This window comes from Amia ocellicauda, chromosome 9, assembly GCF_036373705.1.
Source record: "Amia ocellicauda isolate fAmiCal2 chromosome 9, fAmiCal2.hap1, whole genome shotgun sequence".
NCBI classification, from domain to species: domain Eukaryota; kingdom Metazoa; phylum Chordata; class Actinopteri; order Amiiformes; family Amiidae; genus Amia; species Amia ocellicauda.
Window position 1 is genome coordinate 16,971,662 of NC_089858.1, and position 23,042 is coordinate 16,994,703.

Genomic DNA, 23,042 nt, shown 5'->3' on the forward strand with positions numbered 1-23,042 from the left:
GATTTGCATCTGCTTCAGTTTACCTGTTCAACTACCTCCTGTATATGTATTGTTCTTCTGTTTTTTATACTTTTCTATCCATTTCCCTTGAATCCATCACCTTTTCCATCTCACTGCCAAGACCCAGTATAATAACAAAGATGGAAAACTGAGATGCATAAATCTTTTTACATGGTATTGCCATTTGGTCTTTAATGTGAACATGTATATTCCATTGACCAGTGAAAAATGTTAGTGCTTGCTTTTAGTGTAACTGGAAAACAATGTCCAAATGTTACAAATCAAAATAAAATACTTTTACTTTCAGTCAGAACTTTCCATAATAAGGATGCCTTTATTGTACTTTGTACTGTAATTACTCATGTTTTTTGCATTGCAGTATAACAAATAAATCTATTATGTGATCCCTTCAGAAACGTTTTCCCTTCAGAAGCTTCAGGAGAAATACAAAGAGGCAGGGTTTTTCCTCTCTCCTTTTTCAAAATAACATCACAAAATTATGATCCCAACATTAACCTGAAAACATACAAAAGAAATCTTAAATAACTGGCAATAAAATATATACCAACTTATCATCAAAACCATGTGGTTTACAAAATGTAACACTGACAACAAATACATTTAAATCCAATTCACAATCTACAAATGTTTTACAATACAGCCATGAACAGAAAAAACAAAAAACAAAAAAGTTAAAAAAGTATAAAAGTATAAAGTATAACATATTTAGAGAAAATACTAAGGTATATTGAAAACTTTATGTAGATAGTTGAATAATCAGGTAAATTAACAAATGTCATACTGCTCCTTATAAGTGTCTACAGTCTACTGTTTTGGATTAAACATCCAACACCGTAAATACTGCATACACTTTTCTATTTAGAATTCCAATATTTGTAATGCAAGTGGAACAAACAAATATATTGCATTCACTGATGCCTTAATGTCAATAATCCATGGAGACGTTTAGAAACAAACACCATACAGATATATACAGTTGAGATGGAGGTTTTGGCAGCATTATTCACTACTAATTTAGTTGTATATGTATTATTTCAAATTGATTCAGCCTAGACTAGAGAGCTATAGTGAAGTTTCCAGTTGAGACAGATACATGTCTGTAGAGTTGCAGATATTGGCAACCCCTGTCTGAAGCCAAAGCCCAGCTGAGCCCACCTACACAGCTATTGCTCACTGGGCATGCTAGTTATGTAATCTTTTGAGTTACAATTAGGTCATAAATATTTGGACGGTGACACAATTATCATTTTGGCTCTGTACGACCAACACAATGGATTTGAAAGGAAACGCCCCAAGATCAAGCAGGAACTAAAGACAGCTGCAGTGCAGGCCTGGCAGAGCATCACCAGGGAAGAAACCCAGCATCTGGTGATGTCTATGGGTTCCAGACTTCAGGCAGTCATTGACTGCAAAGGATTTGCAACCAAGTATTGAAACTCACAATTTAATTCATGATTATATTGAGTTTGTCAAAATACTTTTGAGCCCCTAAAATTGGGGGACCACATATAAAAATGGGTGTAAATCATACACGGTTCACCCAATTTGGATGTAACTACCCTCAAATTAAAGATGTAAGTCTACACTTTGATTGATTGATTCATTTCAAATCCATCGTGGTGGCGTACAGAGCCAAAATGATGACAATTGTGTCGCTGTCCAAATATTTATGGACCTAACTGTATGCAATTCTTTGTCCAGACAACGGCTAGTAGACAATACATTATTATTTATTTGTATTTATTTCTTGGCAGACGCCCTTATCCAAGGTGACTTACAAAATATAAGCTTAATACAATGTGTAAAAATACAGTTCAGCACAAGGCATAAAACATTACAAATTCCAATTTACATAATACAGTGCAATTCAAAGCATAATACATTTTACAAATTCCAATTTACGAAAGTGTATACAATAAATTAGGTCTTACATCCTGGATTGTAAAAGCTGAGTGCAGACAAGATGTTAGGTCACAGTCAAGGGCCAGGGGAAAGGGAGCACAGGGGAGATCAAAATAAAATGAGTACTAGTAACGCAAGGCATGTAATATGATAAGTGCTATCTTACAGGACAGTAAAGGACTAAATTACAAGTACTGTCTGAAAAGATGTGTTTTGAGTAATACATACCTCCAATAACTGAGTTTGAGACTCAGGCATTTCACTACAATGCAATGTTAAATATGTTTTATTGAAATTGGAAATAATATATATGGTGAAATATATTAATGTAAATATATTCTTCAATGTAATTTAGATATAATTTAGGAAAATGTATTTTGAACTGAATAGTATTACTATATTTCTTAGCAGACACTCTTATCCAGGGTGACTTACAATAGATCACATTATTTTTACATTTTAACCATTTATACAGCTGGGCATTTACTGGAGCAATCAAGGGTACAATAGCAGTGTCCCCCACCTGGAACTGAACCCACACCCCTCTGCTCCAGAGTCAAGAGCCCTGATCACTGCTCCCAATCTATTTTACATTATATTGAATGATATGTCCATATATTTGTATAATATATATCCTTTCCGTATGGGTCTTACTTGATCATCCAGTTTGGAGGGTCTTGGAGGTGCCTTACACTTTCCACTTCTTAATAATCGTCTTGACCGTGCTCCAAGGGATATTTAAGGCCATTTAAATATTTTTTTGTATACCTGTCCCCTGATCTGTGCCTTTCCGAAACTTTGTTCCAGAGTTCTTTTGAAAACTCCTGGTGCCCATGGTTGGGTCTTTGCTTTGAAATGCATTACCCAGCCGAGGGAACATACAGGAACTTTTTTATCCAAAAAAGAAATCAGGTTAGGAGTGGAATAGTAATATATATAGTGAGTGTGTGAGAGTGCAGCAGTAACATAAAAACAGGTAGGTTAGTGTCTGTGCTATGATGTAAGTTATCACCTTGCTTTGTAGTAATACCATTGTAGTTGTTCCATTATCATGTAGTACAGTAACTTACAGTATATATTACAGTACAGTGTACAAGGGAAGCTTGCCAGCTGTGTCAAGGTAGGAAGCTTTTATCTAGGATGAACATTGGTACAAAGTTTGGTATGTGTAGTACAAGAACTGTGGGAGCAGTCAGTGACTGTTCGAATGGAATAATAATAAAGATTTTGCACGAGAACAATATTCTGCTTGTTCTGCAGATTAATGATATGAACTATTGTCATAGTATTGTAAATATTACTGAGAGACATCAAACATACAGAACCACAGAAGTTTAAACTAATTTAACATTTCCATGTTGTGAAATGCAAGTCAGGACAAAATATCACCCATGGGTGCCAACACAGTACTCATGGTCACGCAGATATACCAGTCACAGCCTGCTGGATGAGATAGTGGATTCCTATTGCCCACTTGAGGTGCGTTGGCCTGCCAAACTTGAAGAAGAAATGTGGAGGGTGGGGGGGGAGTAGAATACATTGTTGAATAGAAACCTTTCAAAAAGTCACTTGGATTATATAGCTTGCGGCTTTATACAAGGTTATTGCCCTTTGGAATCCAACAGGCTTTTTACTGGTCTCTGAAGAAGCATTTAAAAATAAAGCAATGCCGTCATGAATTGCAGTAGGGTGAGGGGACCAGGCCACACCCCTGCAGGAACAGTCCAGCCATATTTTCCACTATTATTCACAGAAAGTGGCCTGCGTGACAGTGCCACATAAAAGCTGTTAATTTCAAAAATATGTTCCTGCCCTCCATCTAAACTGAAAGGGGAGGTAGCACAGAGCTATACAGGATAGAACTTGCTACTGAAAAATAAGTACATCCGAGAATAAATCAGTTGTTAAACAGCCAATTACACTACTAGCTGGTCAACTCATCTTACGGGACACCAGATCCACCCTTCACACTAGTAACATGGGCAATCAGACCCTTAACAATAATTTTCTGGTCTAGAAAGGTCAGTACATTTCATGGTTAAGGGAGTGCAATAACTAGTCATATATATGAGTAGGTGTGTGTGAAAATCTCTACAGGAGGCCTTCTTCTGGCAGCAGAACAACAAAGACTGCCTCTGCCGATAATATCGGTTATGTTTAATGGTGTGAGACTGTAGAGCAGTTTAAAAAAGGGATCCTCCTTTGGTGTATTAATGGAGGGCAGGGCACACAAGGATTTCTTCCAGTTTGGAGCTGGAAATCCCAATTCAGCAGTGGATGAAGTACAAACTGTTCTCTCAGTTCTCTCCCTCTACAGCTAGCATGAGGTTGGAGGTGGGGATTTCCCAGGCCAGAATCCAGACTTCTGTCCAAACAACAGCTGCAGGCAGACTGACAGACCACAGAGGGACAAAAATACAAGGAGAACAGCACAGGAATGTGCATCAGAGTGAACAGAGAAGCAGACTGAGGATGAGAGAGACCAGGGGAAAGGAAGTGAGTAGGTGGGTGTGCATGTGTGTGACGGATGCAAGGGGAGGGAGTATGAAAGATGCAGAGGGAGACTGCCTGTGTGTGACAGGGGAAAACCAGTCACTAGGAATAGGATTAGAAATGGGATAAGCCATGCAGTGTGTGTAAAGCCTGGCCTACACTATACAACATAGATGTTACCATTAGACCATTCCTACCTTCAGCTTGAACTGTGAGTCTGCATTGTAGTACAGAAGAGACTTTTCACTGTAAACTACTACATCACATCCCTGGGTTTTTTTCCATTTTAGCCCTTAAAGCAGCCTGAACCCCAAACCTGGCAAAACACCACAAATATTAGCTTTGCCAACACAAATCCACACAATTCATTCAAATTAGAATAAAATTAGCCCTAAATTTAAGAAAAACCCAGGTCTACCACGGACTCTATCACTAACCAGGGCCAAAAATAATAATACTTATAATATAAATAACAAATTAATCTCTCTAAAAACAACCTTAACATAATTGTGAATTCATTGCTTTCTACCCTCAACTGTATGCCTAATGAAAGTGTTTGGAAAAGCCAATGTGTGAAAAATCAAACCTTCGATAATTCCTACCAGGATTAAACGGCCCTGTTACTCCAAGACAAGCCCATTCGTCTCACTGAGAACCACTGCCCCAGCAGAGTGCCGGTTCTGACCAGCATAGCGTACTCCCACTGCTGTCCCCGAGCCACAGATGGGCACAGCCAAGCTCCTCATGGCAGCCCTGCTGCACTCCTGTGTTCGGAGGAGCCGCAACCCAGCAAGCATGACAGGGCCTTCCACACCCACCAGGGACTACAGCACTACAGGACTAGGGTGACTGGACCAATCCAAGTGATGCCCAATTGTTGAGGCCAAGCTTCTGCATCATGCGTAAGAAAGCAGAGGTATAAAGGGCCTTAGTTCCCACATCAGGTCACACCACTACTAGACCATAGGGCATCCTGTAGGAAGTCATGGAAACTAACACGCTCATCTAGCCTTTTCTTTTATGCTTGATGTATGTATTTTCATGTCCTTCACAGTGAGGAAAGTGCAGGAACAATGAGAGACAGTGGTGACTTTAAAAGCAACAGTTCAGCAGCCAACAGCCAGACAAGGCTGGCACTGTGGTCTTTTATTCCAACATTGGACATTTGATACTCAGGACAAGGGTGCTTTATTCTGATGCACAGCTACAAGGAGAACAGCAAGGCGGGGGGTAAGAAAATTATGCCACCATACAGCCTAGTCAAATCCATAAAGGATCCTTTTTAATTTCTCTCCAACTTCCTACTAATCTCTAATGAGACAGTGCCCAGCTAGTGACAGTGCCAATATAGAAGTTGATTGATGGCCTTCAAACAAACACATGTACAGTGAGAACTTACTGTCTGTGCCCGTATTCAGAAAGCACCCGAGAGTGCTAAATCAGTCCCAAGTGCCTGAAATAAATGGGAATGATGTTAATTTAGACCTACTTTTACGATTAGGAGTAAAATCTATTCATAAAGATTCTTTAGAATTAAAAGTACTCCTAACTGGACCAATATGTAGTAGAACTCAAGAGCTCCCCTAACTACTTAGGAGTTGGCAGACGGCAGCAATGAGGTGACTGAGTGCAGCTTCCATGAACAGAAAGGTATTACAGTGGTGTGATGATGAGTTGAATATTCTTGGTTTCCGAACAAATCAGAAATGCAGTTTCTTCAGCCAGTCAGAAATGCGGCACTGGCAGCAGAGATAACTGTGGAGGCAATGTTGTGGGGTCTGCCCACAGGGAAAATGCAACAATGTAGCAGTGATGATTTGGGACCATCAATTAGCACGATTTCCCATCAGACCATAATGGCATTAACAGCACCAGAGACCGTCTGACAGTTTAGTGATTTCCCCATGACTGCACGCAAACGTGCCCAAAAACAGGCCACATTCATAATCAATGCTGGCGCTTATATTCAAAGGGTTTACATTACACCGATTCTATATCTGACTTTTAACAAATTGAAATTAAAAAAATAAGACAAAACAAATTAAACATGATCCACTCATACAAAGCATATTCATAATAAACTATGCACAGTGAAGAAAATTTAATTTGTGGACAATTTCCTATGTACAACAGAAGGATAAATAGCGTTAAAGGTACGATGTATATTTTATGATTGTGATTATGAATGTGAAATGAATCTAGCATTTTAATTCCATGTAGCACCTTAACATCCTGGTAATGAAGGAATGAGAGGGAGACACTTATACAAATTATAAATGATTGAAAGGCTGTTAGCTTAGTATATTCGTATAGTTGTCTTTTCGCTTCTGCTTGTCTACATGTGATCTCACGTGTTTTTGTTTTTCCAAAAGGAAGAAAAAAAATCGGTCACAGTGAGACATTTCTAACCTGAATGGTAATGGAAATGTGCTAAACATTTTTCCTATCATTGGATCCTACTCCCAGCTAAAAGTAAGTGTTAGAGATTTTATGATTAATTAGCTCCTGCTCTGAGGGAGAATTCATATTTCTCCTAAACTAACTTTTGGCATAATTCCTAGGAGTAATTCTGAGATGTTTTATGCATACAAGCCTTGAACAACACACCCACTAAGGCACAGTACAAAAAAACTTTTATTTACAAGAAAGGTCATCTTTGCTCCAGCATCCCCACTGCTGATGCCACCATCTCTCACTGTACAGAACAGCAGTGACATCCCAACAACAAGGCTGGCAAGATCCATTACAAACCCCCCGTGACAAAAAGCAATTTACACTTATTCAAAATTACAGGACCCATTTTCAGTTAGGACGTGGAAAGTTTGTACTGCGCACTAGATTTTGGGTAATTATCTATGTTGTTTTGATATCTGGATTTCAGCCAAATAGCTTTGCCTGAAAGCTTCCCAAAAGGACTTCAAGATAAGAACTAAAAAAAAACAACATTTAGTTTTGCATTGGACCTCTTCCAAGTCTGGGTGACATCATAAAAGGAGGGGAGGGGTGGGGGAAGTTAAATACAAAAAAAAAAATTTCTACACAACAAAACAGGAATAACAGGGTGAGGTTGCCCACGGGAAAAGACTGGGAGATACAAAATGCCAAGCTCCGCCAATTAGAGGAACCAGAGTCACTTCGGACAGGAAAGACAGTCGGCAGAACAAACACTGGCAACCAGGCAGCCATTTCCTGTCCCCAGGTGCCAAGAGAACTCTGCAAGCTGCCTTTTTGGGGGGTGCAAAGCACTAGCAGGCATCCTCTCCCTCGGTTGTCTCGTGCTCTCAAGCTGTGCTGATCTGCGCCACCCTGTGATCACTAGAAGGCATAGCGTGTACGGATGTCCTCCAGTTTCTTGGAGACCTCAGGGGGTGTCCTGTCCAGCTCTGCCGATACACTCTTCTGCTTGTTGGGGTCCATGGAGTTGAACTGCTCACACAGGTCCCCGTCAATAACGTTCTGCAGGGATGGGACACACAAGCACGCACACACACAACATACAGAGACAAAAGCAGGCGCACACACAAACAAAGACAGAGACCAAAATAAAGTCAGTGTAATGACAGTGCAATGACACTGAAAACACTGGCAGGGTATCTGGAGAGCAGAGAAAGACTGCTTCACAAGCCAGCAGATCTCAAGGATAACAATTCACCGGCCCATCACCACCACACTGCCTTTCCTGTGAGCTGCGGTCAAGGAAGGGGCTGAAAAAGGATCAGTGGAGAAGCTTAGGCCTCCCCCCTAGTCAGCCTTTTGTGTACACCTTTGACCTCTGAACTCCAAAGACAGTGCACTGCTCAGTCCAGAACGACATCCGCTGCGTTCTTGACTCCACAAACTATTGCCTCTACATCCCTGCAACCCTTACACCGAGCACCGCCAACCTCCCCACCTCCCAAGACCGCAGTACACCCACCTTGACAGGGAAGTAGTAGGACCGGAAGCTAAGGTGGTCCCGCCCACACAAGGGGGGGAACTCTGAACGCATGTGCATCTCCAAGTGCTGGAAGAAATCGTGGTCCTGGGAGAGACGGAAAGAATGTGAGAGGGATGTAAACTTGTGTTGAACCCTTTCAAAGTATAAAGTTCAGTGCATCTGCCAAATGAATACTCCGCCCCCATCCCCTCCTCCTGCCGTTCCCAACTGTACCTCATGGGAGGTGAAGGGGACCAGGATGCCGATGCCCCCGGACAGGGTGGTGTAGACCAGTGACTCGGAGCCCCCCGGGATCAGCGTGGTCTTCTGCAGCGACAGCACCGTCTCCCCAATGTGGTAGTTCATTATGACCTCTGCCTGCAGGGGGCAGCACAAGACAGCACACTGAGTTCAAGCACAGGCTCACACTGGCAGAGCCACACCAGGCCCTGGCACACACCCACACAGCTCAAGAGGCCACAGCTGTTGCTCTTAGGGTCATACCTTCTGGGAGGCACCGTTGAGCAGCCCCCTGTCCCAGAGGGCCTTGTTCCCCGTGGGGTCCTCATCCACATCATCACTGGTGTTGGGGGGCAGACGCACCTGAGGAGAGATGGGATGCTGGTAACTCACACGCACCCCCTGCTCAGGAGCCTCAAGGCAAGAGACCTGCACTGAAGCAAGGGGTGTATTTCTCAACCCATTTCACAGGCACATACTGACATGCCACAACATCTGTGCTTTCCATGTAGATTTATTTTTAAAAGCACGATCGTTGGGGGTCGATGAGCTGTGTTGCCTCTTGGGAGCGATGGCACTACGCAGGCCAGAACACGTGAATCTCCCCTTAAACAGATGATGCACTGAAACACTGCAGGGCTCAGCACATAATTACAGACCGACTGAACATACCACTAAAACCACAACGATTACACACAAACGACAACTCCAGAGAGGGGTGGGGACACAGAATAGGAGAGAAAAACAAAAACAATACAGGTGGGGAGCCGGGCAGGACTGGACAGATCAGAGGCTGAAGACTTACGATGCTGATGTTGCCGAACTTGTCGGCAGAGGCCATGGTGTCGTAGTCCAGCAGGCAGGCAGTGGTGACCCAGCGGGGGTGCGTGTCATCTGCAAAGATGATGAGCTGGTTCTCGTTGCGTTTGTAGCGCACCCAGAACAGGCTCTCCTGTACGTCCGACACCACAACGCGCTGCCCCATCGTGTGGATGCCTGTAATGAGGTTGGGGACGTGCTGCAGGGAGGGGGGAGGGGGAGAGGGAGACAATGAGACCAGGAAGGACAGCGAGAGAGAGTCTGAGAACACTGTTTAAGACATCTTCGGGGCCAAAAGTGCTCCAGAAAAGATTGAATCCAGTGCAAAAAACGTACTGAATGGGACAGGAGACTCCTAGCTCACCTTGTTCTCACACTTGCGCAGCAGTTTCCTCTTGCCCAGGTCATAGATGCGCAGGAGCTTCCCCACCCCCACCAGAATCCGGCCCTGGAACGGGGCTATGGCCACAGGAACATCCTCCACTGGGGTCTAGAGGAGGGAGAGGGGGAGAGATGCAATCTTGTTCTGCCCATAAAGCAAACTGAACTGCAAATTCTAAGAGATTAACAAAGAATGTGCGCGATTGGTGGCCGAACAAGAACATATTCAGCGTTCGGAGTTCCTGTCGGGCTGGCCACTGTAGGCCTATCGCATTCCTCTGCGGCAGACGCCATTAACCAGGCGACAAACTGGCTCAAAGTGAACAGGGAACTGGGCTGCCATGACAGGAAAAGCTGAGAATTCAGCCAACAAGAACTCAGTCAGTGCAGTCACTCTGTATTTGACGCAGCTAGTCTCAGGATGCGTTTCGGCCCATTCGGAGAGATCGGCTCACCTTGTGCATGAACTCCAGCTTTTCCCCGCCCCCTCCAAGCCGATAGGTGTAGATGAAGCCACCGCCAACCGAGCGTGGGTTCAGAATGAGATCCCTAGCCACACCCACCACCACGTACCAGTCATCACCACCACTGGTAAACCGGCACACGGCCACACTGCAGAGAAAAGGAGAGGGAATGAGGGAGAGAGGAAGCGACAAGGCAGGGGAGGGAAAGTTAATTGCCTGGGTCCCTGAACTAATCTGTATCTCGGTCATCCTCCTCTACACTCGGTCTGTTTTTCAAAGTACGGGTCGCAGAAGATAAGGCATTAGGTTGTTTGCAAATTAAATATATAAAATGTTTTTCGTTAGTTTTAAAATAGCATTACACTTATTTTAAAGTTGGGCCAGTTACTTGTATCAAGCAAGACGCATTTGTTTGGAGTGAGTTCCCTTACGCACAAGGCACTACATGTTTCAGTTTCAGTTTCAAACTAATGGCACCTAGCATAATGTCAACTGAATTCTGAATCTGAACTGTCTGTTTAATGTTGCTGGTTCAGACTAACATTTTAGAAAATGGATTGTTTTGTTATACGAAAAAAGTTTCAAATCCATTTACATCTGATGCCAATGTAAGTGCGCCACCTGCATGAGTTAGTTCTACTGCCAAGTCGGGCTCGTTTGAAACACCTAAAAAGAAAAATAAATCATGGATGTGGCAGTATAACGACTCCATTATGAAATTTGGTTTCAAGAATTGTGGTACGGTAAATGAGGAACATAACCCCCAGTGTGTTTGCAGCGAGGTGCTTGCCAACGAAAGTTTGAAACCTTCAAAACACAAGACATTTAGAAACAAAACACAGGAACTCGTGGATAAGCCTATGGAGTTTTTTTCAATTAAAGCAACGCGAGTCGAAGTTAATCGGCTGAAGTTCTGAATGACGAGGCACAACTGGCTTCTTATTTGGTTGCATACCGCGTGGCAAATGAAAAAGAGCCTTATACGGGGGCCAAAAAAATTCTTCCAGCATGTCTAGATATGGTCCTACAATTTTTGATGACAAGTCTGCTGACAAATTGAGCAGCATTGTTGGAAAACACAAATTGAATTGGGCTAATTGCAAAGGAATAACAAGCGACGGTGCAGCAAATATGACGGGTAGAACGTAATTTGAATTTACAAGGAAGAGGCAGTGATTTATTCCGACACTGGGAACATATCCAAGCATTGCAGAAGTCGTTAGAACTGTGGCAAGCACAACTGAAAAGTAATCGTCCCAGCTACTACATGTTCCCAACACTAAGGAGAACAGCATGAAGAAAAGGTGAATAACATTAAAAGTGTCATTGAGTTACATCTCGCTGCTGTCTGACAGTTTTAGTCGCTACTTTCCTGCAGAGGGGTTTGCAAACTTGGAGGAAATGCGCTGGGTGAAAGATCCTTTTGCTTTTGAACATCCGGTCTCAATAATGGAGCTAAACCTGATGCCTGAGCAACAAAACAAGTTGGTGCAACTCACCTGTGATAGCACACTGAAAACACACCACAAATCATTACATTTGCCATCATTTTGGATCAGTCACAGTCTAATTTTAATTACTTAAAGTCAAGCGGTTAAAACTAGTATACATGTATTACCCAGGCTTTATTGTGATATAAAAACTGTTCAGAAGATAATCGTTTCGATACATTTTATCCTCCACTGGGTCACGTGCAAAAAAAATTGAAAATCACTGCTCTGTCTCACCACCGCCAGCCCCCGAGCAATGCACCTCCCTACCTAAAGGCTGCCTCATTCTGCTCCAGCTGCACCAAGTCCAGTGTGTTGCCCTGGATGGGGTTGATGAGCCGCACCAGTGAGGCCCACTGGCCTGAGCCGGCCTTGGGTGCCCCGAAGATCGCCTCGGGCAGGTTCTCGTTCAGGAAGGCTGCAGCCATCTCTGCTGCCAGCTCCCTCTCATCCTCTCCAGCCGCCTCCACCATCTCCTGCAGAGACAAAAGGATGGAGAGGTAGTGTAAGAGGGAGGGAGAGAGAGAGAGAGAGAGAGAGAGAGAGAGAGAGAGAGAGAGTCAGGGGGGGACAACGGAAGGAGAAGAGCTAGGAGTGAAGACTCGAACTCCAGGGTTGATTCCACCACAACAAAATGCTCCACACAAATAACGACACTGAACAGACACAGCTGCAGCACTAGCCTGGGCGCTCGGGACCACACAGACACTGCCCGTCTACTACAGGCCTCCCTCTCAGGGCATAAGAGCCTGGTCATTAACCCTACAGCTTCTCCTTCCGCCTGGCCGCCTGCCTGAGCACACTTCCCATACCCTATTATGGAAGTTGGACTGAGATTACCCACCAGGACACTCGGGACCTCTGTCACACATGGCTGTAGTTAACAGTGCTAGGCTATGCGAGGTCTGGGCGGCTGCCAAGTGCTGACAATTCCAGGCCACCACAGGCACGAGAAAGCAGGGGGACAATGTGGAAAACATTGAGCTGGCACCATGCCGTAAGCAAAGCAAAGTCACGAGTTTAGGATTACATCTGTGTCGTGAAATCATACTCGTGTCTTAAACTAACAAAACACAAACCACTGTAATCCAACCTGGCACACATATTTCAGGAAGCACTGTGGCGAGGTGGCACAGGCCACACCAGTGCCCTGTGAGGCATGTGTTGAGAGACTCACGCCAGCACCCCCCACCCCCGCTCACCTCTGCCATCTGCTGCTTGCGTTGGGCCTTGGTGGCCTCGGTGTATGCGTTGTGGTCGGTCTCGATCAGGACCAGGTTGCTGGTCTCGGGGTGGATGACGAAGCGGCGGGGAGTGTACTGCAGCGGGAACGCCACCTGGTTAAACACCGCGCCCAGCTTCTCCAGGGCCAAGATCCTGAGGCAGAGAGAGGCTGGTCAGACAGCACAGAACCAGAGACCCGGCACTCCACGCAGAGAGATAGACAAAGCAAGAAATGAGAGACAGAATAACAAAAAATGGGAGGGAAAAAAAAGAAAAGAATGCATAATTGGTTGCTAAGCTGCTCCTACCGCAGTGTGTTGGTGGAGATCGCCACGATGCCCTCAGGGCACTGCTCGGAGGCGAACCCCGAGGCATACTCCAGCGTCTCGTAGGACAGGGGCGTCAGGTGGAAGCGTGACTGATAGGAGTAGCTGAGCCAGGAGCGGCTGGACATGGCCAACACCTGCGGGGGGGAGCACAGCTTAGTCACGGCCTCTAAAAACCACCAAACCAATGCAGCGCTTTATTTGTACAGCCCCTCAAAGCACTGCAGAACGTCAGTCACAGCCAACACCCAGAATGAGGGCTGTACGAGGGAGAGCAAAGAAATCATTATAATTATACCTTTTTTGGAAACTGCTGACACCCGCAGTGCGCACTGTATTCATCCTGCCCTCTAACAATTTTAGAAGAAATTCCAGCACTTTTCCAAAACTACTACATAACAAAAACATTAAAGTGAGTAATGGAAATTGTATGAGTTTATTATTCTAAACTGTACTGATTCTGAGACAAATGCATGTTTAAAACCAGTTATTAACCACTATGATGTCCTTAAGTAGCTGCTTGACACACATATCTCAGATTATTATAAACAATTAAACCATTTAAATTGCATGCTGAGTGGCTGCAGACAGTCCTGCAGGTTGGAACTCAATTACAAGAAAGTTGTGTGCTGTTGTCTTTGTCTTGCACAGGGATTTCAATTAAACACTTTGTGAAAAATCCAAGACAAAACATTTTAACATTTCCTAACAATGGTCCTGCAGTAACCTCTCCATGGCTAAACCCGATCAGCAAGCATCCCCAACAACATGCAATTTTTGCCACTGTCAGAAGTTACAACAGCAGGGTTTAATGTTCATATTTCAAACAGAAATTTAGTTTATTGGAAGCAACTAGTAACACTAAACTTATTTAAACTTTGATCAAAAAGCAACAGCAATTTGAGACAGAAAAATGTGTCGCTAAGCCAAAAGTGCACAAGTAAGCACATTTTCTCTCAGCACAATTTTCCACATGATCTGTAGGAATAGTGAGAATAATTTATTTGAAAGCCCAGCTAACCTCTAAGGTCAAAACTTTTTTTCCCACCCCCAACAAAAGGACGGCAAAGACTTTTGTTTCTGAAAACCTTTGTGCTGGTGTTGGCAGTAACTGCATTATTTTTTTTATGCTAATTTGTCCCTTACGAATTACTGCTCAAGGCCACTTCTATTAGAAATGTCATAGTTTACACTTTGACTCCTTTCCACATGCTCCTCCAGCCATTTAGATTAATGGCCACAGCCCAAGCCAGGAGGGAACACCAGGAAACACACTCACCGCTTCCTGTCCCTGCATCCTGACACGGAAGAGTTTGACGGGCCGCGACCCCAGGTAGCGAGTCCGCGTGTCAGACAGGTCTCCGGTCACCGGGTCCAGCACGGTCCGCAGCAACACACCGTTCTGCGGAGAGAGGGTGAGTCAAGTTTGGATTTCTCAATGGAGATCTTGGCTCATTTTGCTGGTGGCATTCTCAATGAGATTTTAGATTTATGTCTTTCCTTCTTAATTTAATGGAAAAAAAAAAAAAAAAAGCAAAACACTGGTTGAATCACTGTATTGAACCTCTTCTGTTTCTGTAGATTTCTATACCCTCCAGGGAAACCATGACAAAGAGTTTACAAACGGTCCTTTATGCTGACCAAGTGCAGCATGGAGGGGAAACGGGGAGACAGAAAGACAGGCACACAGAGCTCTCTGTCAGACAAGGCTGCCGGGCTGAAGAAACTCTCACACCAGAACCTGTGGAATGCATGTGAGCTTCTTCCCAGGACCCGCTGTGGCTCCCTGCACCCATGACTCTCCATGAACAATCAAGGCCTTCTGAGGGCAAGAGGCTGCTGCAGACATGCACACGGCCTCACACACACTGACCTGCAGGCCGATGTTGAGATAGAGGAAGCCGATGGAGCCCTTCTCCCCCAGCTCGTCCTGCTTCTCCACGCCGCCCATCTCCACGATGCACAGAGACTCGGGTTGGGCCGGCAGCGCCTGCATGCTGAGGGGCTGCAGACAATCCTGTACATGGAGAGGGAGAGAAAGGGGGGTTACCACCAACGGCCTGGGCCCTATTGTGACACACACACACACACACACACACACACACACACACACAGAGTGCAGTTTCAGAGGAGAGATAGAGAGGGAGGGAGAGTATCCGAGTCTAACCGAGGGGTCGAGGGAGATGATCCTGACTGTGTTGTCCACCAACCCCACGGCCAGGAAGCGAGAGCGCTGCTCCCCGGGCGGCACGTTGGCCAGGCTCATGCACACCACGTCCGCCGACATCTCCTTCCGCTCAGTGTACTCGTTTAGCTGGCCCGACTGCGGGGAGGGGAGGGAGAGGAGATGCGTTAAACCTCCTATTTCTGCCACACAAAACAATTAGATCTTGTTTTCATTCCCGCCCGACGGTCAGTGCAGGGGCGCCTCAGTCTGTGAAGGCAGAGAGACGGGCTGTCTTACCGGGTCCATCTCGAAATAGACCAGCTCTCCGCCCGTCAGCGCGATGACCACCTGCCTCTGGTTGACGGCACAGCGCACGATTGTCTTCTTGCCCGGGGTCTTCCACTCGTTCACACGCTTGTCTGCACGGATGTGCCGGATACCGTCAGGATAAACCTGGGGGAGGGGGGGTGGATAAAGAAAGAGACCGGTCAGAATCCCCTTTGGGATAGTGGAGTCTAAAGCACAAGACATCCGTGTCACAAACCATGTCCATGGCTTATACGGTCTACTGCTAATGAGTAATCTCACTGGGCAGGAGGAGATTACTAAGGTCGGGGGAATGTATACAATCCAGCAGCCTCCAGAGTTAGAGCGTGTGTCCTGCTGTGGAAGTTTCCCATCTGTTTGTGTACAATTCATAAACACTGTAAATATGTACATGTATCCATGGAACAGCAGCGTGAACAGTGCTAGCACGGGGGAGGGCAGGACTGGCAGGCCGCCAGCAGATGGAGGGACAGAATGACATTCCTGCAACAGACACAGGCGGGAGGAGTGGACGGACCTGCACCAGCGCGTCCTCGCCCAGCAGGGAGCAGGACAGGGTGGGCGTGGTGCCCAGGAAGCCGGAGTCTGTCACTTCCTCCACAGTCTCCCCGATGGACAGGACCAGGGTGGCGTTCACGAAGGACACGATGATGTACGCATCATACTCGTCTGCAGAGAGAGAGGGGGAGAGATCAGATCAGATCAGAGGCCAAGGCACGTCTTGAACTCTAGGAAAGTTTTATCCAATACAAAATACTCAGAATGCTGGGGTGTTTTTCGGTTTGTTTGTTTAAACAGAGGAAGAGGGGGATGGTGGCAGAGGTACTTCAGAGGTTTCAGATACTGTTCTTTCTACAGGGGGCGGGGGGGATAAATTCCACCTTGAAGGAAACACCTTAGAATTCCATCACCAGTGAGGAAACGCATTGTATAGTGTGCCTCTCGCTTTTGGACAGTCTGGCCTTGGCAGGTTCATACAGTGATGGGAGATTTCCAATCCAGCCACACACACAGCTTATCAACAGATCATCACTACACTCTGAGCTACCCAGCCTGGTCAGAGATTGAGTGTCTTCAGAGCAGCACTCAGAGAAGAGACATGAAATCCTCATCACACCAGCGGGACTCTTCTCTGGCCATGGGACACGGCACTGTGGTGAAAAGCATAGTCTGTGCTGCCGACCCCCCTCTATGGAGATATACACCTAGAGGTCTACTGTGCTGATATGTTACACACAGAGGGCCGTACAGAACTTGACTGTTTTGCGTGACAGAGTTGGGTTTAATTTCAGCCACTGTCACCACTATGCCAAGGCCGGAGACACACTTACCTTCGATGTGCCGCCGCACAGTCCACACAGCGTTGGGGTTACCGGGCAGCTCAGACACAGCCATCTCTGACACCTGCAGGTGGAGTGGGGGAGGGGGAGAGAGAGCTCAGACAGACAGCCATGGTCTAATCAGCCACTGCGGCTACAGTGCAGGGCTAGAGAGAGGAGCCGGGGTATACATAGTATTTACACACTCTTGAACAGTTTAAAAAATGTAATTTCATGTCTCTCTCCACAGGTAGGTCCAACAGCTGCATAGATACTGGTAAGACTATATGCAAACACCAAGTGCTTTATTTATACACTATCACAGAGAAAGTATTGTACCCTCCTTTACACTAAAGCTAAAACATCACATTGCCCAGACTTTGAGGAGGGGAAATAAAATACAGTTAAACCAGCTGACTAGGCTACAGCAGAATCCGGGTCCTATGTTGGAATCCCACCCCCCAAGGACAGCAGCAGCAGGACCCCATTCCACGTACCTCCAACCCATGTCTCAGCACCCTGAGAGTAGACTTGGGTCCCCGGCCACAGGCCACATACAGCTGGGGCGTGTCCTCATTAGCCAGGTCAGCAATCTGCAGGGGAGACGGCAGTCAGCAAGTGGGGCAGGGCCAGAACACAATACTACACACCGCAACACACAGACCACACAGCCCCGACACTCACTGCTGGGTCTGAAGAACCACAGCGCCGCAGGATTAATATGTAACCCCCATTACAGTAGGTTCAATATTTTCAATGAACATTAGGATTCAATTAAGAGAGTCCTGGAGATAAACACATACACACCCTCTCAAGCCCCCACTCGAGACCCACACAGTCTCAACCCACAGACCCACCTGGCAGGACATGATGGGCGACAGGCTCTCCTGCTCGTCCACCAGAACCAGGTTCTTCAGCGGCCGCGGCTGGAAGAAGAAGGTGTCGCCTTCCTCCAGGGGCATCGCGGACGAGAACTCGGGCTCCTCGTCATCGTCGCCCAGGTGAGCGATCTGGTACAGGTAGCTGAGAGGGGGAGGGACAAGCACAACATGAGCGAGGGAGAGGCTGAGAGTGACGGACAGAGACGGGGACGGGTTGAGAGGGAGGGAGACCGCAGCGAAGGCGGCGCACTATGGACTCACTGGTTGCCGAATTCCGAGGCGACGAACAGGAAGCCGGTCTTCAGAACGCACATGGCTGTCGCCACAGGGATGGTATCAAAATACTTCAACCGGATCTCTGTCACCTAGGAGGGGTGGGCGGGGAGAGAGTGCGAGACAAAAGGTGTGAGGCAGGAGGGACACGCGTACATGAGAAGGACAAGCTCTTAAATTAATTGCAGGGAGAACACCACTACCACCAGAGAGACTTGGGTCAAGAGTCAGCAGCCATCTTCACTGCTTGAGTGGCACGGAGGCAAAGGCCACTTGAAGTGTTACACGTTTCTCCCACTTGTCAATGTGACAGCACAGCTGGGATGGGATTGTATGCACTGTAGCGCACTACTGAAAGGAAGCCAGTAGACATGTTTAGTCTGCGGAGGACATCTGCACTACCAGAAGAGTGTGTGTCCATTTATGGGGCTGAGATCAGAGAGTTAAACATATCTCCAGTGCTATGTCAGAGAAGAGACATGAGAAAATTCATCACTTCCACAGCCACCCAGGAACTACCACTGCAGGGGTCAATACATGGCTCCTTACCATCTCCTCGTCCGTCTCCAGCGTGACCTTGAAGATGTCGCCCTGCTCTGTCTGCGCTAAGAAGAAGAACATGGACTTGGTCTTGTGCGTGGCTGAGCAGACGAAGATCATCCCTCGCTCTGGGTCATCCAGGTCATTCTGCATGGACGGACAGAAAGAATCAATTCAGATGTGGCCAATTCCCAATTTCCAACCAACTTACAACTCCTTTCACAGCACAAGCAACACCAGCCACCCCCTTCCTCACTCACCCTCCTGCGTGGGATGGGGCACCGAATGTCAGGCTGGTCTCCAAAATTCTTGTAGGTGATGTAATTCTCCGAGCAGATGAGGACTCCGCTGGGCCCATCAGAGCCCCCAGGCACTGAGAGGAGACGGAGAGAGAGGAGGGGAGTGAGTACATCTGCACGTACAGAGACACACTCCATGGACTGATTGCATAAATGTAACTGATGGACTAAAGTCCTGTATCCCCTGGGTCCTGACCTAGCGCCGACACCGCCCGTGACATAGTCTGAATTTATTCATTCATCCCCACTTGGCACTCTGCAGCACAGGGAGCAGATCCAGAGCGTGAGAGGCCCAAGTATCCCAAAATAACCCTCAATGCACAAGGCTTTCACACAGAGAACAAAGGGCTGTGGGGGAAGAACTCCCACGGGTTCAGGAGTGCTCTGTGGATGAGCTGGGCTGAAAGACGCCACAGAGCTGGAATGCAGCACAAAACTAAGACCACCAGTAAAAGGTCTGCCAGGGCACTGGTCTTTGCACAGTAACAGACACACTGTATGACTCACCAGTGATGAGGAAGTTGCCGTGCTCCTCTAGGGCCTCGCTGTATTTGCGCACCACGTGGTTCAGACCCAGGTCCAGCTCATAGAACGTCAGAGTCTGTTGGGTGTTAGCTGCAGCCTCCCCCGTCGGGTCGTTGTCCGCCTCCTGCACACACGTGGGGATAGAGGCACAGTGTTAGAGGCAGATAGAGGGGAAGGAACATCAGAAGGTGGCGGGTGGGTTCTCAATTACTGGAGTTTGAATAATACTTGTGTATTTGAGAACATGCTTATTTATATAAATGTTCCCCAATTCAGTTCATACAAGAGATTGCAATGCATGAAAACACAATCAAATCAGGCCGCTATGGCAAAGGTAGTCTAACACACAGCACTGAAAGAACGGTGTAGGACAGACAGAGCAGAGATGCACACACGGGCCAGGTTACTGACGGGAGCCCGTGTGGCTGCAGTGCCTGGTCAGAGAGTGAGAGTGTCTTCAGAGCTGCGCTCAGAGAAGAGACATGTCATCATCATCATCATCATCAGGCCTCCGTGGTCTGATTTACAACACTGAAATACCCCCGGAAGGCAACATCAGTCAGTGTGTCCACTCTGCTGTATTAAAGTGGCTTACTCAGCTGTACCCAGCGCTACCCTCCTGCCTCCTCCCCCAACGCACCTCGTAGTCCATCTCCAGGCAGGCGAACATGGGGTTCTCAAAGCCCACGTCCACGCCCACCACGTGGTACACCAGCGTGTTGGCCTTGTGTGCCTCCAGGGGAGAGGAGATGGTCAGACGTGCCGCCGCATCTCTGTTCAGGATGTACACCAGCTTCTGCTTCTCAATCGCACCTGTGGCGAGGGGGAGGGAGAGCAGTTAAAAGAAAGAACCTAGGACTTGAGTGTCTATTAACACAGTGACCCTCTGCGGCCGGGCTGTGGTCAGTTTTTCAAAACCCTCTTCATGGTGAATAGATCAGAGAAGAGACATGTGAAACTCATCATATCCACAGCTCTGGCTCGGATGTGCCCTCAGCACATTCATTTACAGGACCCCCGCCCACTGTCAGTGATCCCTGGAGCCACAATACACCCCAAATCCACCGCCCTGACTGCACAAACACACACAAATGCACGCCAACACATCGACGTAAACAATTCTACGGTTCTCACCAATATTGGGAAATAGAAAAACATGCTATTAAAAACACTGCAAGGTCGACACTACAGGCACCGAGGTACAACTTTTCATTCAGTTACACCCCAAATCCACCGCCCTGCCAGCGTTTCTCACCAATCATGACAGCACGGCCCTTGGGGTCGACGGCAAGGAACTGCCCAGGGACGATGCGTCGGCATCCACTCTTGCCGAACGTCTCCTGGTGCACCTTCTCAAACTGGTTCTTGGAGGGCTGGTACTCCAGGATCACGATGCGGCCCGAGTCGCTGCCCACCACAATGTAATCTGCAAATACACCACAGCGTCACCCACCACTGAACCCCCCAAAATCACATTTCCTTTAATATCCCCTTGTTTATTTTATTTATTCTAGCTTAGCTCCTTCCCAAAATATTTGATGTCATAAATCACATACAGACATAGACTACAGTCACCCCTACTTACACCCCCCACCGCAAACACAAAACATTGCTCTGAACTATGACCTTTGGTGCCCCCTGTGAGCCGGAAGGCCATGAGCGAGCGCACGATGCCGAACACCTCCATCGTCAGCAACGTGTGCACCTTCCCCGTGTTGGCATCGGGGCGCAGCAGCTCCAGGATCTTCCCCCGGGATACAACGATCTCCTGCTGCTTGGTTCCTATTCACAACAGGAGGGAGAGAGAGAAAGAGGTTCAGGAAATCCAAAACATCAACCCGGAAAACCACTGAGTAACAGAACAGGGAGAGGGAATCATGTGCCTTTTCCAAGCCGGAAGCCCCAGAGCGCAGGGACGTACCAGAGAAATTCCCATGGATGGCGTGCGAGATGCCAGTGGCACGCTGTAACGTCAGGTTGTACAGGAACATGACAGCAGCCTCTCAGCCTCCTGGACAGGGACAGGGACAGGGACAGAAACCAGCAACTGCAGAGAAACGGAGGGCGAAGAAGAGAGATCAGTCACTGTACTGGGGCTATTCCATATACTCGAGGAGTGAGTGAGACTGTTCTATAGGTGATCACTGTGTGTAGCAGTGCAAAAAACATACCCCCCGCCAGCCCAAATACACACAGCAAATCAACAGATTACTACAATGAGCTCCCCAGCCTGGTCAGAGACTGAGTGTGTCTTCAGAGCAGCGCTCAGAGAAGAGACATGAAATCCTCATCACACCAGCGGGACTCTTCTCTGGCCATGGGACACGCACTGTGGCGAAAAGCATATTCAGTACCGCCCCCTTCTACGGAGATACAAACCTAGATGCCTACTGTGCCGATGATACACTGTGCAGAGGCCCGTACAGGACTTGATTTTTGTTTTGCAAACACGAACAAACCACCGCGACATAAGAGCTTTTACACACTTGTCTGAAAACGTGTGCGGAGATCATATCCGCCATCTATATTCCCACACAACTGTGCACAGCTTTTACTGCACTTCTCTAAGTGTGTTTAGTCTGCACAGATCGGGCCCATGCTCCAACAGTGTGATTGTAAGGGATGAATCAACTTAATTTCCTCTGAAGAAGAGACTCATTTCAACTCCACCAGTGCAGACAGACGGAAGTAGGTCCTGAATTTAATAAAAGCTTAAAATCGTCTTGAATTGACTGCACAAACACACAAAAATGCACGCCAACACATCGACGTAAACAATTCTACGGTTCTCACCGATATTGGGAAATAGAAAAACATGCTATTAAAAACACTGCAAGGTCGACACTACAGGCACTGAGGTACAACTTTTCATTCAGTTACCGACCCCGGGTCCCCACTAAATACCGCCATCGCCACTCTTACTCGGTCGATATTGTATATACCGTGCCGGGTGCGACGCACAGTCGGGCGGTAAGTATGTATTACCGGTACAGCAGGACGGATGGTGTTGATATTTACAAGATTTCGTTCTATAACAATGCCATTTCCCCCTCTTTCGGTTGCAGCCAGATCGTAGCGCCGCCGCTTTCGGGTCCTTTCTCTGGATACACGCACGCTGCCGCTTGAGGTGACCTACAAAGTGCCTGATCACAGACAAAAACAAGTTGATTAAATGAATCGCTAGTATAAAACTATTACCATATCTTATTCATACAAACTCACATATATATATCGATATATACGTGTATATATAGTTTACTTACCTTAGGTAATCGCGTTTATATTTATAAATATGTTTAAGCTTCCTTTTCTAGATCCTCATCATTTATTAACTGTTCTTCTATGCAGCCTCTACTGAAGATATGTTTGATTTCTCTTGTATTTTCATATCTCAAAATGTCAAAATTAAATAAACGGCGGCAATCGAGAGAGCAA

General features: G+C 46.7%; 1 protein-coding gene and 1 non-coding gene across 4 annotated transcripts; both read right to left on the reverse strand.

The window, feature by feature from the left end:
• Positions 1 to 7,032: 7,032 nt before the first annotated feature.
• On the reverse strand, positions 7,033 to 23,008 carry sf3b3 (splicing factor 3b, subunit 3). 3 transcript variants are annotated; one of them, XM_066713489.1, is made up of 28 exons: positions 22,871 to 23,008; positions 22,626 to 22,750; positions 21,529 to 21,654; positions 21,234 to 21,389; positions 20,863 to 21,033; positions 20,248 to 20,420; positions 19,590 to 19,731; positions 19,044 to 19,156; positions 18,793 to 18,930; positions 18,232 to 18,335; positions 17,947 to 18,112; positions 17,587 to 17,682; positions 17,102 to 17,174; positions 16,288 to 16,439; positions 15,741 to 15,896; positions 15,444 to 15,599; positions 15,150 to 15,293; positions 14,556 to 14,678; positions 13,259 to 13,413; positions 12,929 to 13,103; positions 11,997 to 12,202; positions 10,228 to 10,384; positions 9,756 to 9,881; positions 9,378 to 9,590; positions 8,837 to 8,935; positions 8,567 to 8,710; positions 8,333 to 8,437; positions 7,033 to 7,872 (listed from the first exon to the last, which is right to left on the reverse strand). In XM_066713489.1, exons 3-28 carry the CDS (start codon positions 21,596 to 21,598, stop codon positions 7,732 to 7,734), a joined length of 3,654 nt encoding a protein of 1,217 aa, XP_066569586.1. In that variant the 5' UTR covers positions 21,599 to 21,654; positions 22,626 to 22,750; positions 22,871 to 23,008; the 3' UTR covers positions 7,033 to 7,731. The 3 variants fall into 3 exon arrangements, with proteins under 3 accessions (XP_066569586.1, XP_066569584.1, XP_066569585.1); XM_066713487.1 differs by having other exon boundaries at positions 22,593 to 22,750; XM_066713488.1 differs by having other exon boundaries at positions 22,550 to 22,750.
• On the reverse strand, positions 18,671 to 18,749 carry LOC136759526 (small nucleolar RNA SNORD111). The gene has a single exon (XR_010820049.1). It is a non-coding gene; the product is annotated as a small nucleolar RNA SNORD111 (small nucleolar RNA).
• Positions 23,009 to 23,042: the final 34 nt, after the last annotated feature.

Coding starts and splice junctions, on each gene's coding strand:
- sf3b3 (XM_066713489.1), bottom strand. CDS start 21,598: ATGTTCCTGTACAACCTGACGTTACAGCGTGCCACTGGCATCTCGCAC. Junction 14,679..15,149: donor ATCTCAACATCGGCCTGCAG/GTCAGTGTGTGT, acceptor CTCTCTCCGCAG/AACGGTGTGTTGCTGCGGAC. Junction 13,414..14,555: donor GGATGCAGGGACAGGAAGCG/GTGAGTGTGTTT, acceptor TCCCCCCCGCAG/GTGTTGGCCATGTCCAGCCG.